Raw genomic sequence first — 17,130 nt, forward strand, 5'->3', positions numbered from 1 at the left:
ACGAGTACGGCGTAACGCAAAAATGTCACGCGCGCGGCGTAACGCAAAAATGTTACACAAAATTTTTGTCCACCCCCGATAAAGAAGTTTCACTTCAATAAAATCCAAATAATAGTAAAAAATATTTTATTCTAGCCTCAAGCCAACCATTATTCTCTTTTACAATTAAAACATAAAAAATAAAATAGTATTACAATACCGCAGTACAACCATGCTTACAAATAAAGTAATCAGAATTCAATAATTTACATATAACCTTGGAGACCGATACAATATAAATTAATTAATTTATTATGATTAGTTACAACGAAGTGTTTTTCAAATTAACTTAATTAATTCAACATTAATATATTATTCATAAAACAATTCAGATTATGACAATAAAATAGGCAAAAACAAAAACAATAGAATCTTGAATGAAAAAAAGATCTTGTATAGAAATTAAAAAGGAAAAAACAAAGTACATATTATTAAATAATAATTGCTTGATAAATATCGTTCATAGCGACATTTACACATTTTTTACATTTTTTCAAAAAAATAATATATCCCACAATAAGTCGAACATACAATAAAATTTAAAATTACAATAAAAATCATTCACACGAAACCATAGCAGACATTGACTAAAAAAAATTTGCTCTAGAACTTATTTCACAGACCTTCAATAAATAACTATTTTGAAACAAAATACTTCATATCGAATTTCTTATGTCACTACAGAATATAAGAAGATAATATAAATAATGGTATTTAAAGATTTATTGTGGCTTATTTTGATTACAGGTCTTCCGTAGTTTCTTGCGTGATAAAAAAATATTCAAAGAGATCTTCAATCTGGATTTTCTTAGATTATTTCACAACCATATACCTAATTGCCATCATAATATTATTATGATAATATTAAGCCTCTTTTGTTTTCTATAGGAGTTAGGGCCATAATCCACCGTACAGACCATCTCCCGTTATATTTATTAAAATATTAGTTATAAAACATATTTATGCACCAATTGAACTAATTATTATGTAAACATTAATATATAAATACAGAATTACATTTACCGCGTCTCATATAGTCACGATTTTTTACTATCCTAAACCGCTACTAACCAGATTATAAAACCTATATACTTGCATGATAGTTATAAAGTATTTTGTTTTAAAATGAATAAAAGGTCGCTTCAGATTAGAGCGGTATCCGCTACCGCCGTGGGTACGTCTCTATAATATTATACTGGGTACGATATTTAATTGCGTGCCATCGGTATACCGCTACCCACGGCGGTAGAAGATACCGCTGCGCTCTAATCTGAATAGCCCCCCTAGTCAAGTGGCTTTCTGTTAGCGTAGCGTTCAAGTATCTACAGCTTACGTCAATCTCATACATTCGTAGTCTATTCTATTGAACGCTACGCTAACAGAAAGCCACTTGTGACTTGACTAGGGGGGTAGGTTAAGACCTACCCCCCTAATAGGTGCAGCGGTATCTTCTACCGCCGTGGGTAGCGGTATACCGATGGCACGCAATTAAATATCGTACCCAGTATAATATTATAGAGACGTACCCACGGCGGTAGCGGATACCGCTCTAATCTTAAAAAAACTAATGCTCTAATCCCTTGTATCTCTCCGCCTGTACTTCGAATAGATTTGTCTTATATATTTAAGTGATTCGTGGTTCCACAAAGGTTCAATAGAAAGTTCCGAATCTATACCAAAAGTATGTAAAGATGTCTTCGTTGTTGGCGGCCATTGCAATGGTAATAAGTCTGTTTGTTTCGGCGTTGGGTTGCTGTAACAAAAATAATTAATATGGTAAAACAACACTAATTTTATCGTATTGTATCCTTGATAAGTGAAAATCATTTAGATTGTATATCTGTTTATTCGTATTCTAAATAGGTATATAAGTTTGAATTAAATCTGTCCGTTTATGGGAGGTCAAAATCGACTCTAAAGAAGTCGGTTACATATAAACATACAGGTGAAGCTAATATACAAGCGTGTTAATTTAATATTCATATCCAAATACAATTTTTTTATTTTTTGTTATGCATATGAGATTCATTTATTTGATTATTTATGACATGGTCATTACACGAAGAACAAACTGGAATATATAGAGTTACATAACTCGAGTCGTGGTTTAAAATCACGATGACTTGCTTAAAATAGCAGTGGTTAGTTTATGTTGGTTTTTATTACAGTCAACCATTAGATAAAATAATAATAACGACATTTATGATCGAGATAATTTGTCAAAAGAAGAGCATGAAAATCTTCAACTATAATAATACATCAACATAACACTATGTAGAGATTGTCGTGCTTATAAAATTGTATTAGTTTTTTTTCAACATCTTTGTGATTGAGATTTTTTTTTAATGAAAAAAGGTGGGATTCAAACCCGCGTTTTTTGACTTTCCGGGTCGTGATCGAATCTTCCTATTAAAAAAAAAACATTATTTACAAGGCATTTGAATGCTATAAAACTAAATATAAAAATCTGAACGAATATTGACCTATGATTTAAAAACTACATCGCAACATATTATGTAAAAACCGAATAATACAGGAAAGACAATATTATCACTCCCTCCAATAATCACTTGATAAGATATAATGATTGCTTCCTATCGTAATATAGATAACATAAATAATTATGAGGCAGCATTTTTATACTTCAAAAGAAGTATATAAAATTAGGTGACAGAAACAAAAGGAAAAATTCTAGCTCTACAATACACGGGTAATATACGCTACCATTAGAAAAAGAGTATTTAAGCCGAGCACACGTGTCAGAAGTGAAACTTCTTAACAAAATTTAAAGATACCAAAATCATCGCCTTACTGCATGACGTGACGGTATTGCCATGATACGACCTTCAAATTTTACTCTCAATACACCTAAAGAAATTTCACTTCAAAAAAGTATTTAATTCAAAGATTATATTATGTTGAAAAACGATCACATTTCGTACATAACCAAATAAATTCTGAACACAAGATTAAAGGTAAATTAATTAAAAAATTGAATGAACAACACAAATATAAGTGTATTAAGTATACCTATATTATTGAAATGTCATTCAGAAACTAAGATTTAAGACCCATTTTATGAAATTACAAATCGATACTGTTAAATTTTCATGTTTTCTGCTCACACGTTATTTACCTATGATTACAAAAAACAATTGATATGAATCAACTTTAAATGTAAGCAACAACTTTTAAAATTTTATTTACAACATGATTTTCAAAGTTATTTATAAAAATATTCCATCAGGGATCAAAGTCAAGAACTCTGGTTTAATGACTCAAATGAACTTAATTTGACCTTGTACTTTATACTCAGAAGTGCATAGACCTTGAATATAATGGAAGTAATAAAATCCTATAATTAAAAATGGTAACTCACCCATATTTAGCAAAATTCGTCCACATCGTAGTCATCCTCTCCACCATTTTGCTTTCAAATAATGTCCCCAAAAAATGCTGACTGAATAGATACAATAATTCATCAGCATGAGTCGCTCCTGGGGCTGTACTGAAAGGTTTCCCTGATAATAATTTGATAAAGTTTCTATTCCCGCTATATTTAAATAGATATGAATACACTGGTTTACTATTTGTTTCCAAATACAGCATAGTTTCCTCTAATACTGGATAGGTAAAATATATTTCACCATGGAACCTTGCCCATTCTAGAATATTATCCCTCGAAGGTTTTTCACCTCTAACGTAAAATTCCTGAAACTTCCTGGCTACTTCTACACGTGTTTCTTTATCTAGTATCATTAAATCTTTGGGCAGCGACTTTTCAAAATCAATTTTGGGTATTGTTGTGTCATTTTCCAATGCTGCAAATAAATATCCTTCGTGACTATTGGAGCCGATCATAATAGGCACTTTATTATATGTACCTTTCGATAATATATCATGAGGTAGTTCAGTCAAGAATGGTTCTTCACCATCTATTTGCTTTTCAATACACGGAACATACAGACACTCGCTTATAATGATATTTCCTTCTTTTCTTGGTACTCGTGTTATGATCAATTCTCCGTCAGATTTCTCCATGAGAATATTATACAGCTCGTGCGCATCTTCTGTTTTATAGCCCATTACTTTAGTTAGCAAACTTGTCATAAATAAGGGCCTAAATTGCATAGACCAGGGTGCGGTCGACGAACCGCTTTGTATTATAGCTTTGTGGAACAAACCCTTAGACATAGGAGATAGAATATGTAGGGATACAGACCCGGCTCCAGCACTTTCTCCAAATATTGTTACGTTATCCGGATCGCCTCCAAAAGCTTTGATATTTTTCTGTACCCATCTCAACGCAGCCACCTGGTCTTTCATTCCAGCATTTCCGGGAGCATCTTTGATGCCCAGACACGCAAACCCTTGTATATTTAATCTATAATTAATTGTGACTAGAACAACTTCATGAGATACGAGGTGATGTGGTCCGAAAATGGATGCTGTTCCGGACCCATCGTAGAATCCGCCGCCGTGGATGAAAACCATGACAGGTAGGGATTTTGGTTGTGTTATAGGCGTGTACACATTGAGAGTCAGGCAGTCTTCTTGTCCAACTAATAAAGACTTGCCGATTCTTTGTGGACATCGGATATGTTCCTCTGTTGCTTCGAATATACCCCGCCATGTTGGTTCTGGTCTAGGTGCCTGGAACAAAGTATTTGTTTTTTAATAATTTTTGTAAGTTCCAACAGTGTTATATTAATTTTTTTTCAATCGAAAATACAACCAAGGACTGCTAATAGATCGCTTTAAATAATAGTTAACATTCAAACGAATTATTAAGACATGTTTAAAATTACTTTCAGAACAAATTAAGTGTGCTAGGATAATTAATTAACAACCTAATTTTTTAAAATTAGTTCGGTACAAAGTGTGTATTTTAATTTTTTTATCAAATTTCTATTGAATATTTTTTTTGTGCAAAAAGTATTACCAATGTCACCTATGTATCTTTATCACTGTGAATCTCTTTGTTAATGTGTACATCGAGGCTCATAAACGAATGGACTGATTTTGATGGCGTGTTTTATATATTTTTTATTTATCTCGAAGACATGTATCTATTCTATCTATCATTAAAAGTTGAAAAAACTATCAGGTATTCATATACATATACAGACATAGAATATTATTTTTTGATTGATGATATTAGAGGAAATTAATTTATTACAAACTAAGATTACAAATTATTTAAAAACGTTTGCTATTAATTAATTATTACATTTTATCAGTTATTTACAACAGATGTTATGACTACACAATTTTATGATCTATATAATCAATGTTTAAAATTAATAACCTATTTATGAAGATTAAGAAATTGTGTTACAAAAACTATAAATAATGAGCACGATAAGATAAATGTATCTTCCTTTTACAAGATTAATTTATATTTTGTGCTCTTATTATGTACCACAGTTTTAAAACTAAAAAAATATTATTATTAACTATTTCCTAAAAACTCACGATAACAATTTCTTACAAATTTTACTATCATTAGATACTAAAATAGATAAGCAGTATTTTTTTTAAACCAATTCATTTTTAATAAATGTATTGTTGTTTTTTAATTATTTCTTGCCTCTTTGCTCTTTAGTTTAAGGTTCAAAACAAGGGCTTTTCTTTAAAGAAATCTAATGTAATAAATAAAACCCACCGCAAACCTTTTCGGTGCAACTGCATACGGTATCCCACTGTATCTAAAATGCGAACCATCCGGTGCGACAGACCCTCTCAGCACTCCATTCGACACAAGCACTGGCAGAGTCGGCTGACGGACAAACTGACAGGCCCATAGTGACCATAACACAACCCACTTCTTACACATTTTTATACACACATCTTAAACACGGGTGAATCACGACTGAAGCACATATCGATGAAAATTTTAGGCCAAAAATATATTTTATCGATACGTTGAATTGATTTTCGAATTTATACGTTTATTATTTATTCGTTGTTATGTAATTTCAATAAATAATAATGCACGTGCGTTCGGCATGCTCGTATATTGTAAGTGACTATTGTGTTAACATCCTCGTCTGTAAGTCAAGGATTTTTATTAATTCCGGGTTTGAAATTTGATAAAATATCGGAGATAACGACTATGTATATCTTTATTCATTGTTGCATCACAGATAATGTATAAGTAGGTACTAAACTATTATTATGTTTTATTATATAAAGTCGTGTTAGTTGTAAAATATTAACTAGTAGACTAAATGATTAGGAGTAGGAGATAGACACGATTATGGCACAAGGAACAGGAATAGAATTGAAATGCCATTTTTCCGATTAGCTAAAGTTAAAAATTCATTTATGGGTCAAGGTATACGCTTATATAATAGAATTCCTCACAATATTAAAGAGTTTAGTACTTCTAAATTTAAAACTTATATAAAAAATGTACTAGTTCAGAGAGCGTACTACAGTATTCAGGAATATATAGACGATAAAGACCCATGGAGGGTTATCGCGTAAAAACCACAGGACAGTTCTTTGGCATATTATGATATATTATTATGTAGTTAGATATAAGTTACATATTATGTAATATTGACATGATTTAAAAGAGCAACTATGGAGTTTCTTGCCGATTCTTCTCCGTAGATACTGCTTTCCGAATCGGTGGTAAATGTTAAAAATACTTATGTAATGACGATTCGAAAGTGCTACTAAATAGTAGTCTAATTGAATAAATGAATGTTTGAGTTTGAGTTTGAGTTTGAGTTTGAGTTTGATTGGCCCGGCTTCGCTCGACACGTGAAAAACAAAATATATCCAATTTTACTTGGTTATTGTGGTTATGATGTCTTGTAATAGATAGTAATTTAAAAAAAAGATTATTTATTTTAAGGTTAAGAACTCAAAATGAGACTGATAATAAATAATTATATTTAGTTTTTATACAATTTTTAGTTTACAATATGGTAGGTACTAGGTAGTATAGATATTTTACGTATATTTTATACTTTACGAGTTTTACTCTACAAGGTGCACGTATTGTGGTCGATTTCCTGTCATTATATAATTTTAACCTCACTTACCCGTGGGGTCAGGGTTATTTGCTTGTTATTCTATAAAAAAACTAGTAGGTACTATTAACTGTACTACAGTACAGCAATAGTAAGTAGTCACTTTAAATGATTTTTTTAAGACAAAACCCAATTAGTTTACGTTAGCGACAGTCATATGATATTTAATTAAATGCATAGGTAACACTTATACCTAAGTGTATATTACGAATAAAACTATTATTATTTCAAATTTATCATCATTAGCATAACTAATAATTTCTTTTGATTAATCGTTTTTTACAGCCATTGTTTTAATTTGCCAATTAAGTAATAGTATTTCTTTATTTTAGTCTATTATTTATGAAGAAAAATATTATTTTATTTTAACATTAATAATAGTAGATTGGATTTTGGAGAGCTAAAAAAGTATGGGCAATGGGCATTTACCATCATTTCAATGTATTCCCGCGTTTTCATGCCCGCGTTTCATGCCCGCGTTTCATGCCCGCGTTTTCAGTGAAAAACCCGCGCATAATTACCGTTACTGTGGAATTTGGGGGATAAAAGTAGCCTATGTCTTATTCTGGATCTTCAGCTATTACCTACATAAAAAATTTCATTGCAATCGGTTCAGTAGTATGTATTTGGAAGAATAATAAACATCCATCCTCACAAACATTCGCATTTTTAATATTAGTAGGATTCCTATCCTACTAATAGGTAGGTAGGATTTTTTTATATAAAATTTAACGCCTGTAGAATACAATCAAAATCTTGATATTGCCTAGTCTAGTTTTTGCTATTTATTAAATGAAGGCGTTTAAGGTATCAAAATACACAAATCGGATATTAAAAATTCCCCTATTTTTATTCTAAGTATCATCCAAATCGGTGCTCTAGTTCTGTGGAAACGTTACAGACATTCAGAATTTCGCGCTTATAATATTAGTATGGATTTGTTGAACTTAGATATAGCCTATAGGTAGCTACTAGCTAGTAGGATAATTTATTTAAAACTAGCTTTCCGCCCGCGGCTTCGCCCGTGTTTTCAAAGAAAAACCTGTTCCTGTAGGATTTCCGGGATAAAACCTATCCTATGTCCTATACCAAATTTCATGCAAATTAGTTCAGTAGTTAAGGCGTGATTGAGTAACAGACAGACAGACAGAGTTACTTTCGCATTTATAATATTAGTATGGATTCGGTCCAAAATAAATTAAACACACACACATCGTATTAGCATGTCAATGAAAACTGAATCCTAATCAGTTAATACTAAATCCATGACTCAACTTTCAACATGTTACACTGAATTAAACGATAATGAACTCTAAATCAATTACAAAGAATACATAATTGTATAAATGAGGTAATAACGGTGTACGTAGTTGATCTCTCTTCAGTCTTCAAGTGTTTTGTTGTCATTCTTTGAACGTATGTAAAGACGTGTGTTTTCTCCTTAAAATTTCTATATTTTACGTGTAAAAGTGAAAATAATTTAAAACTAAATAAATTCTAGTGTTCCATAAGAAGTAATATTAAAGGTATTTTGTATGAAAGTTATAAAATTGTGCAAAAAAAAAGTGGAAATACCTGTTTATCAACCGGTAAATAACTACATGCTATGTTATGTATACGTAAATGTAATATTTGTATGAAATGCACATAAGTTTTGGTAAGTTTATTGTGAACTGTTTCATGTGTTGATTTTTATGTTATTATATATTACACTCTTATATGTATAGTGGAAACTGATTATGTAAGTAGATAAATAGTGTAGAAAATATAAAAAATACCACAACAAAAACTAGGCACATGGTTGAGATTAATGACTAATATATTATAATATTATTATGTGTATCTCATTCCATAATACTCGGGTACCATCATAAGGAAGGTACCCGGTCTTTTGGAAGGCTTACGTGGGGACTGGGGACACGGATCCAACACGCAGACAGAGGCCCTTTAGAGAACTTTACTGTGTTGTGGGACATCAGCCGCAGCCTGCCCATGACTGCACTATAGAGATAAACTGGGCTCAGGGCTATGGTGTGGGATGTTAAATGGGCCGGTATTTGGGGACTATTGGAAACTATGGCACCTGCCTTTCTACTAAAAAATAATATTATGTATCACAGTTACGTAATATAAATAAATCTTTATGAAATAGGTAATTTTATACAAATTTTCAACAATCAATCAATGTGAAGTTTATTTAAAGTTGATTTACCTATTTATTAGGTTTTTTTTGTTAGTTATATCGTAAATAATTGTTATCTTAATATTAATTGTTATTTTTAATTCATTACAATTATGTGTTTGCAGTAGGTAACATTAAAATTTTTAGTTAGGAATGTGTTTCTTATCAAATTAAATAACAACCAACTGTATTCATTTAAAATATATCTTTTATTTTTCAAAAAAAAACAAATCTCACAATTTTTTCATTTCATTCATTCGGGTCACAACTCACAAAGTACTCAGTTCAACGGGTCATGGTATCACTTGTTATTGTCCATTGTTTGAAAAATATTCACTCGCCACTTAACATTTCAATATTTTAACTTGCAATATCTATACGAGTATTTTTGTGAAGACAAAAAACATCATTCGATAATTTCATTAAAAAATATAGAAATGTAAACATAACTTTACGACCTACAAGATATATTTTAATAGATAATAATAGTCCTATCCTAGTAATATTATAAATGCGAAAGTTTGTGAGGATGTGTGTGTTTGTTACTCTTTCACGCAAATATAGATTGCAATGAAATTAAGCATACATATAGAGGGTAACTTGGATTAAAACCTAGGATAGGTTTTATCCCGGAAATCCCACGGGAACGGGAAATATGCGGGTTTTTCTTTGAACACGCGGACGAAGCCGCGGGCGGAAAGCTAGTTATTAATAAACTAGTCTAATCTGTTAATACCTACATAATGTTAAAAACAGGAAAAATTTGTGTTTTTGTAGGTATGTTTATAATGATTTTAAAGAAAAACTACATCAATACGTAGGCAATTTTTTATCTCAAATAAATCTGGTCGAAGTCCGCGGCAAGCAAGCTAGTTGAAAATAAATACTTAATAAGAAAAAAAAACAATTGGAAAACAAATTAAATCATAGACATACAATAAATATAATGTGTTAGTTAATTACGGAAAACACTGATAAACCAATTTGTATGCATGCAAGAAGAAGTCGTAATTATAGATAGTTAAGTATTATAATAATAATTATTAAATATAGTTAGAATAACCCAATCGATAGTTTGTTTGGTTTGGGGAATAGATATTTAACTACTTATATCTAGGCATAATTAATTCTAGCTCATCACTCGTTAATCGTGAAATAAACTCACCTATTACCTATAACAAGGTTCATTTAAAACAATGATTAACAAAACAATACATATAGGGCGTAGACAATTGAAATTTAATTACCAGAATAACTACCTGAATATCTTATTTCCTTAAAGATTTATCAACAAAACAGATTTCGGTGATCGATTAAAACATATCTTTAAAACCTCATAACATTTTGCAAAGTTTCAATGAAAATAAATTACCTAATTTTCCACGTCATTAAGACATTAAATATAATAAGGTATTAGGAACAATATTTTTACCACATAATCGTAAGACAGGATAAATACGAAACTGCGTGTGCAAAATTTATATATCACTAAGCTAATTTTCCGTCAGTAGTTTTATTTTGATGAGATGCCCAATAATTTCTTGTACGAAACTCTCGATTGTGGTAGCTTACAGAAATAAAAAGGATAAAATATTTTTATTTGATGGCGCTTGATTATAGTAATCAAGTGCAAAAATGGGCGATGGATCCTGAACTATCAACTACAACATTAAAATATTTATGCTTTCAGCAATCCACGCACCACATTTACCAAACCTGAACCAAACATGTCTCCCTGATGGCTAAATGGTTGATCCTGTGTTCTCTCTGGGCTGCCCGCCTGGTGCTGCAGCCGACTCCGCCCGTGGTGACCAGTGGTGGCCTGCTGCGGGGTTACGTGGCCCCAGATGGGTCACACCTGCGGTACAATGGTATACCATATGCGAATGCTGAGAGGTTCCAGGTAATAACTTGAAATATGGCTGCTGATTAGGTAAAGTAAGTCAGTCTAGATTTTTTGAGCATGGAAACAACGTAAAGACAGACAGATATTTTAACAAGTTTTGTTTTCAGTAGTTCATCCATTTTATTTATTTGTATTGTTCCTATACAGGCATAATAATTAAATGTTAATCCGCTCCTATTGTTTTAAGATGATAAAACATAGCATGTTTTATATTGTTCACAATTATAATATAACTTATTTTAATTAAAGAATAAACTCGATATACAAATCTCAATAGAATTGAACGAATAAAAATTTACATAGTTAATTCTCTAGTAAATCAATAAACATAATACATTTTTACTTTTCTCCTTTAAACCAGTTTTATTTGTACATTAATACTTAATAGCTACCTTATTTGACTTTTGATATCGATGGTAACAATATCTTATAATTTATAAACCGTATCTTATTACATTACTAGAAAACTCAATCAACATAATTAAAGCATAATAATTAAATATAAATATTTATCATTTCAGGTATCTCGCCCAGTACCAAAATGGGAAGGTGTATTCAACGCAGTGAACGAACACATAAGATGCGCACAAAGATTCTCAAAAACATGGATTAACGGGAGAGAAAACTGCCTCACATTAAATGTGTACACGCCTTTGCAAGCAGGCGAAAAGCCTTATCCTGTTATGGTGTTTATCCACGGAGGAGGGTTCAGAGACGGTTCTAGTTCCCCCCTTCTTTACGGCCCTGAATATTTAACTAGGCATGGAGTAATTCTTGTAACCATCAATTATAGACTGGAAATATTAGGCTTCCTGTGCTTGGGAATTAAAGAAGCACCAGGGAATATGGGTTTAAAGGACCAGGTGGAAGCACTTCGATGGGTGAAGAGTAATATTAGGGCGTTTGGTGGAGATCCCGATAACGTCACTTTGTTCGGTGAAAGCGCTGGGTCAGCGTCTGTATCATACCACATTTTTTCACCAATGTCTCGTGGATTATTTCATAAAGCTATTATGCAAAGTGGTTCAGCAATAGGGCCCTGGGCTTTACAGTTTGAACCGATACAAACCGCTCGTAAACTTGCCAAGCAAATGGGACAAGAATCAAATGACGTTTATGAAATTCTGGAACTATTTAAGAATAAACCCGTCAAAGAACTTTTGGAAACACGTGTTCCCAGAGCAATTGGAGATACTGTTCTATCAGAAAACATATTTGTACCTTGTATTGAAGATGATATACCTGATTCGGAAGAATTCATACGCGATAGCCCATATAACTTGATCAGTAATGGCCAATTTAATAAAGTACCTATAATCATGGGCTACAATAGCGCAGAGGGTTTAATGTTTGCTGGAAAAGAAAATGAAACAACCAGAAACAACTTTAATTTCATCGGATCAATGCCACGAGATTTAAAATTCCCGTCTGAATATGATAAAAATGCAACTTCAGAAAAGTTGAAAGAAATATACTTCAAGGATTTGGATAAATCCAGAATAGCCTTGGATTCATTGGCTAAATATGAAGGAGATTTAGGTATAGTTTACCCTGTTATAGCGACAGCTGATCTTTTTTTAAGAAAAATGGAGAAACCAGTATTTATTTACAAATTTTGTCGTGATGGCTGGATGAATTTATTAAAGGTGCTATTTAAGGTTACAAAATACCCCGGTGCGACTCACGCTGATGAGTTATTTTATATATTTAAGACTGAAATAACCTTGCCTATGTCCTTCTTTGAAAAGGATATGACTAAGAAGATGACTACAATGTGGACGAACTTTGCCAAATTTAAGTAAGTTAATTGTTATTGTTAATTGTTTCTAAGTATGTATTCATAAATCTATAAATGAGTATTTTCAAAAACGTGTCAGTAAACCTACAACTGCACATACATTTGTATTAAAAAATATTTTTGATTTGTATGTTTGTAAAAGGTTAACTCAAAATTGCTGAACCGATTAAGTACTTAATTATTTCACCATTATTGACAACATACGTGAAACATTGGTTCTATTTTATAAGCTTTGATCCCTGTTCAATACCTGCTATATGATATAAGTATGTTTGTTTCTTTAACATAATATTTAATTTTAATCTAAGTTTTTTTCTTCCAGCAACCCAACACCAAAAACAACAGAACAACTTCCCATAACATGGCAACCCAGCAGTAAAATCGATCCAAAAGTATTGTTGATAGATACAAAATTTTCCACAGAACCTTTGTGGAATGATGATGCAATCATATTTTTGAATCAAACGTATACAAAATATAGACGGAAATCATAATTAAAAAACAAGAATTTATAATTATATCTACCTATTGTTATTGTATATTTGTTATTTTTTATACGTTTTTTATGTTGTTTAAACGAATTAATTATTTAAGATTAGAATTTTGTTATTACTAGTAATAGTTCAGGATCCATCGCCCATTTTTGCAAGTATTTACTATCAAGCTAATTTTCCGTGAGTAGCTTTATTTTGATGAGACGCCCAATAATTTCCTGTACGAAACTCTCGATTGTGGTAGCTAACAGTGCAGAGGTAACAAGGATACAATTTTTTGATTTGATGGTTCTCAAATATTTATTACTAACTGAATTTATTTTTTTGTTCAATCTCAAGATAATTATCTAAATATTCGAAAAAATATTTGTCCTACAAAATCTATGGTTAGATCAAAGAGTCCCCTCTTTCCAATGTGTATCGATACGAGGTCATCATAAATGATTACTAACCAGCTGATTTTTTTTGTTTTCACATAGTTAATATTTATATAATTCAACAGACATATTGTCCTACAAATTGCGTAATAAATATTTGAGAACCATCAAATCAAAAAAATTTATCCTTGTTACCTCTGTTAGCTACCACAATCGAGAGTTTCGTACAGGAAATTATTGGTCGTCTCATCAAAATAAAGCTACTCACGGAAAATTAGCTTGATAGTAATCACTTGCAAAAATGGGCGATGGATCCTGAACTATAATAAGAATTGTAAATAAAATTGTAAACTGTTTAAGTAGTTATTTATTTCACTATACAATCATGTACCTACTATGAGCTTTAGACTGACTCCACATCACGTTCAATTTTATCAATGTTACAATGTATAGCAATGTAAAATATCAAATCCTTCCTAGCCAACGTTATAAATGCGAAAGTAACTCTGTCTGTTTGTCTCTCCTTCACACGTCAACCACTGAACCGATTTGGATGAAATTTGGTACAGAGATAGCTTGAGACATCAGAAAGGACATAAGGATAGGTTTTATCCCGGAAATCCCACGGGAACGAGAAATATGCGGGTTTTCTTTGCTACGCGGGCGAAGCCGCGGGCTGGAAGCTAGTTGCCTTATTTTAGAGGAACGTCACGATATCACTTATAAACTATACGATGATGATGTTGGAAAACCGGTTGTAACTTTTGTGTATAATTAAAAAAAATATATAAAAACAAGCGGAACTAAAAGTTTTTATTTTGAAATCTAATAGTCCAAAGTGCAGTTCTCTCAAAATATTGTAATACAAGTGTACATATACATATCCGCCTAACAAATGAACACACTCATCACATATTTTTAACCGACTTCAAAAAGAGGTTCTCAATTCAACTGCTTATTTTGTGTTTGTTATCTCGGAACTTTCGACCAAGTGAACCGATTTTGAAGATTCCATTTTTATTTGAAAGCGGGTGCCTTCCGTGTCTCATTTTATGGTTTAGTTCTGATTCTGAAGGCGGCTTAGTTTTTTTGTTTGTTATTTTATTAAGAATGATTATTAATTATGAAAGAAAATGCAATAGAAACGTGTCACCTAATGATAGAGTGATCAGCATCGCCCAGAAAACCACAACGTAAAAAACATCGCAAGTGAGTTCCGCCTCCGGTCTTTAAAAACATCTACTGTATACAAATTATCTTCTATATTTCATTCATTCATAAACTATAACATTTTTTTACTAAATGTACATTTAAAATAATGGTAATTATTCGTGTTACTGGTTTAAAAAATTTAACCATATGAAATGTGCCCGCATTTTTAAATATCTGCCATAATAGGCCTGTATGAATGCTATTCTATAAATTCATAATCATAACTAAATGTACATTCAATACAATAAAAATAATGATAACTATTCGTATTATCTTTAATTAAAACACAGCCTATCTCGTCGGTTTCGCAGGACTACGTTTAGCCACAACTAGGTAAGCCAAATAATTTAAGAATTTAAGAAATATGTTCGTTAATAATTACAATCCCAAATATAAATTAGAAATTCTATTTCAATACACAAAAAATAACGTAAAATTATATCTACAAAATAGTGAAAATCCTTTCAAATTTGTTTGAGGTTTGCGTATTTTAAAATAGGTATCGGGTTAGCAGATAGACAGACATATTACTATGATAGATACTATATTATTATGCAAATATTATAAATTAGTATGTTAAAACTTAAAAAATAACAGGTTATAGAAAACCTTGAGGATTATAAACATAGTTACATCATAATAATAAACAATAATCGTTGAGAAATAGTAATTAAAAATAAGACTCAATGATATAGTTTACACATGCAACGACAATAGAAAAAACAAGACGTTGTATAACCGACTTCAAAAAAGAAGGGAATGGTAAGTAATGTAAACTATTTATTATTTTATTACGTACCTATATTATTAAAAAGTGCAAGACGCGCAAAGTCTTACATTTCATTGTTATTACATTATTTAATAGAAGATAGTTTATTTTGAATTTTTTTTTAATAATGTCTCCAATATGTATATTGTATAGTGTAGGTATACGTCAATTAACGCTAATTGAAGTATTGATAGGCTGTATGTATAAAAAACCTTCTTCCTACTTATATAATTTGTGTATAATACCTACACAACAAAAAGCAAAATTATTTTAATTTTCTTTCTGAATATAATTTTATATGTATCGAAAACTCATCAAATTGAATTCAGCCGTTACTAGCCGGGTTTTTTACACTTTATTAATTACCCGCAGAATTAACTTTAAACAACTAATTTTTACTTTAACACTTGCCAATTCTGAACCTTATCTTTTACAAGAGAAGGTCTAATTTCAAAGGATGTTTGGAAATAAACACAATGAATATGTAACGATATAAAAACAAAATTTCAGATATGGCTGCTAATTTCTTATACAGGGTGTCCTATCGTCGGTATACTAAGATCTAAGGGACTTATAGTTTTTCATAGGCTGAATAAGTAAAAAATATTCATGAAATTCCAGACGCACTTCTTTCTAGTACTTAGATAAATTTTTAAAATTCTATGTGTACCTAACTGACAACTCGCCCACTTTTGCCATCTGTACGCACACTTACGTTTAAGATCATCTTTTCCATTTTTCATAGACACAATGTCCACATTTGCGGATCGGTAAATGCCGGATACGCGAAGCTAGGGATGAAAACATAAAGTTTAAGGAACGTAAAAAAAATAAACGCCATTTTTTGTTGTTTAATTTTTTTTTTATGTAAGTAATCAGTGTATGAAAAACGATGTCTCTTTGAGCTTAGTACAATGGTGGTGGGACACCCTGTATAGCAGACAAAGTAATAGGTAGATAACTGTATGATTACTCGAACTGAAAATAATACGTTATAAAAATAGAAACAATGTTAATTATACAATTTAAAGTCACTATCAAAGTCTCTTATAACATTGGTATATACTTGAACCTTATGATTAACTCTGGGTTCAAGTTTCTTAGTATAAAAGCACACAAAATAATATACTAGCCTATACTTTATATTTACACTTGCATTCCGCCCGCGACTTCACCCGCGCAGTTAAGGGATAGTTCTCGCATCCATGAGATTTCCTGGATAAAACCTACCCAATGTCTTTTCTCAGGTTTCAAACAATTGGTACGAAATTTCATCCAAATCGGTTTAGTGGCGTGAAGAAGGGACAGAC

The 17,130-nt window shown here is 31.3% G+C and overlaps 2 protein-coding genes across 4 annotated transcripts; one reads left to right on the plus strand and one right to left on the minus strand.

Annotated features, from left to right (window-relative positions):
* Positions 1 to 1,572: 1,572 nt before the first annotated feature.
* On the minus strand, positions 1,573 to 6,073 carry LOC149902040 (esterase FE4-like). The gene is made up of 3 exons (XM_090110552.1): positions 5,705 to 6,073; positions 3,419 to 4,692; positions 1,573 to 1,792 (listed from the first exon to the last, which is right to left on the minus strand). Exons 1-3 carry the CDS (start codon positions 5,873 to 5,875, stop codon positions 1,612 to 1,614), a joined length of 1,626 nt encoding a protein of 541 aa, XP_089966678.1. The 5' UTR covers positions 5,876 to 6,073; the 3' UTR covers positions 1,573 to 1,611.
* A 2,527-nt stretch (positions 6,074 to 8,600) lies between these two features.
* Positions 8,601 to 14,198, plus strand: LOC149902041 (esterase FE4-like). 3 transcript variants are annotated; one of them, XM_090110555.1, is made up of 4 exons: positions 8,601 to 8,671; positions 10,955 to 11,167; positions 11,692 to 12,968; positions 13,291 to 14,198. In XM_090110555.1, exons 2-4 carry the CDS (start codon positions 11,003 to 11,005, stop codon positions 13,460 to 13,462), a joined length of 1,614 nt encoding a protein of 537 aa, XP_089966681.1. In that variant the 5' UTR covers positions 8,601 to 8,671; positions 10,955 to 11,002; the 3' UTR covers positions 13,463 to 14,198. The 3 variants fall into 3 exon arrangements, with proteins under 3 accessions (XP_089966681.1, XP_089966680.1, XP_089966682.1); XM_090110554.1 differs by lacking the exon at positions 8,601 to 8,671 and adding an exon at positions 8,678 to 8,823; XM_090110556.1 differs by lacking the exon at positions 8,601 to 8,671 and adding an exon at positions 9,096 to 9,234.
* Positions 14,199 to 17,130: the final 2,932 nt, after the last annotated feature.

Source organism: Colias eurytheme, chromosome 16 (assembly GCF_061535395.1).
Source record: "Colias eurytheme isolate Ceu_HAF_F1 chromosome 16, ilColEury1 Martin Lab GWU primary, whole genome shotgun sequence".
NCBI lineage: Eukaryota > Metazoa > Arthropoda > Insecta > Lepidoptera > Pieridae > Colias > Colias eurytheme.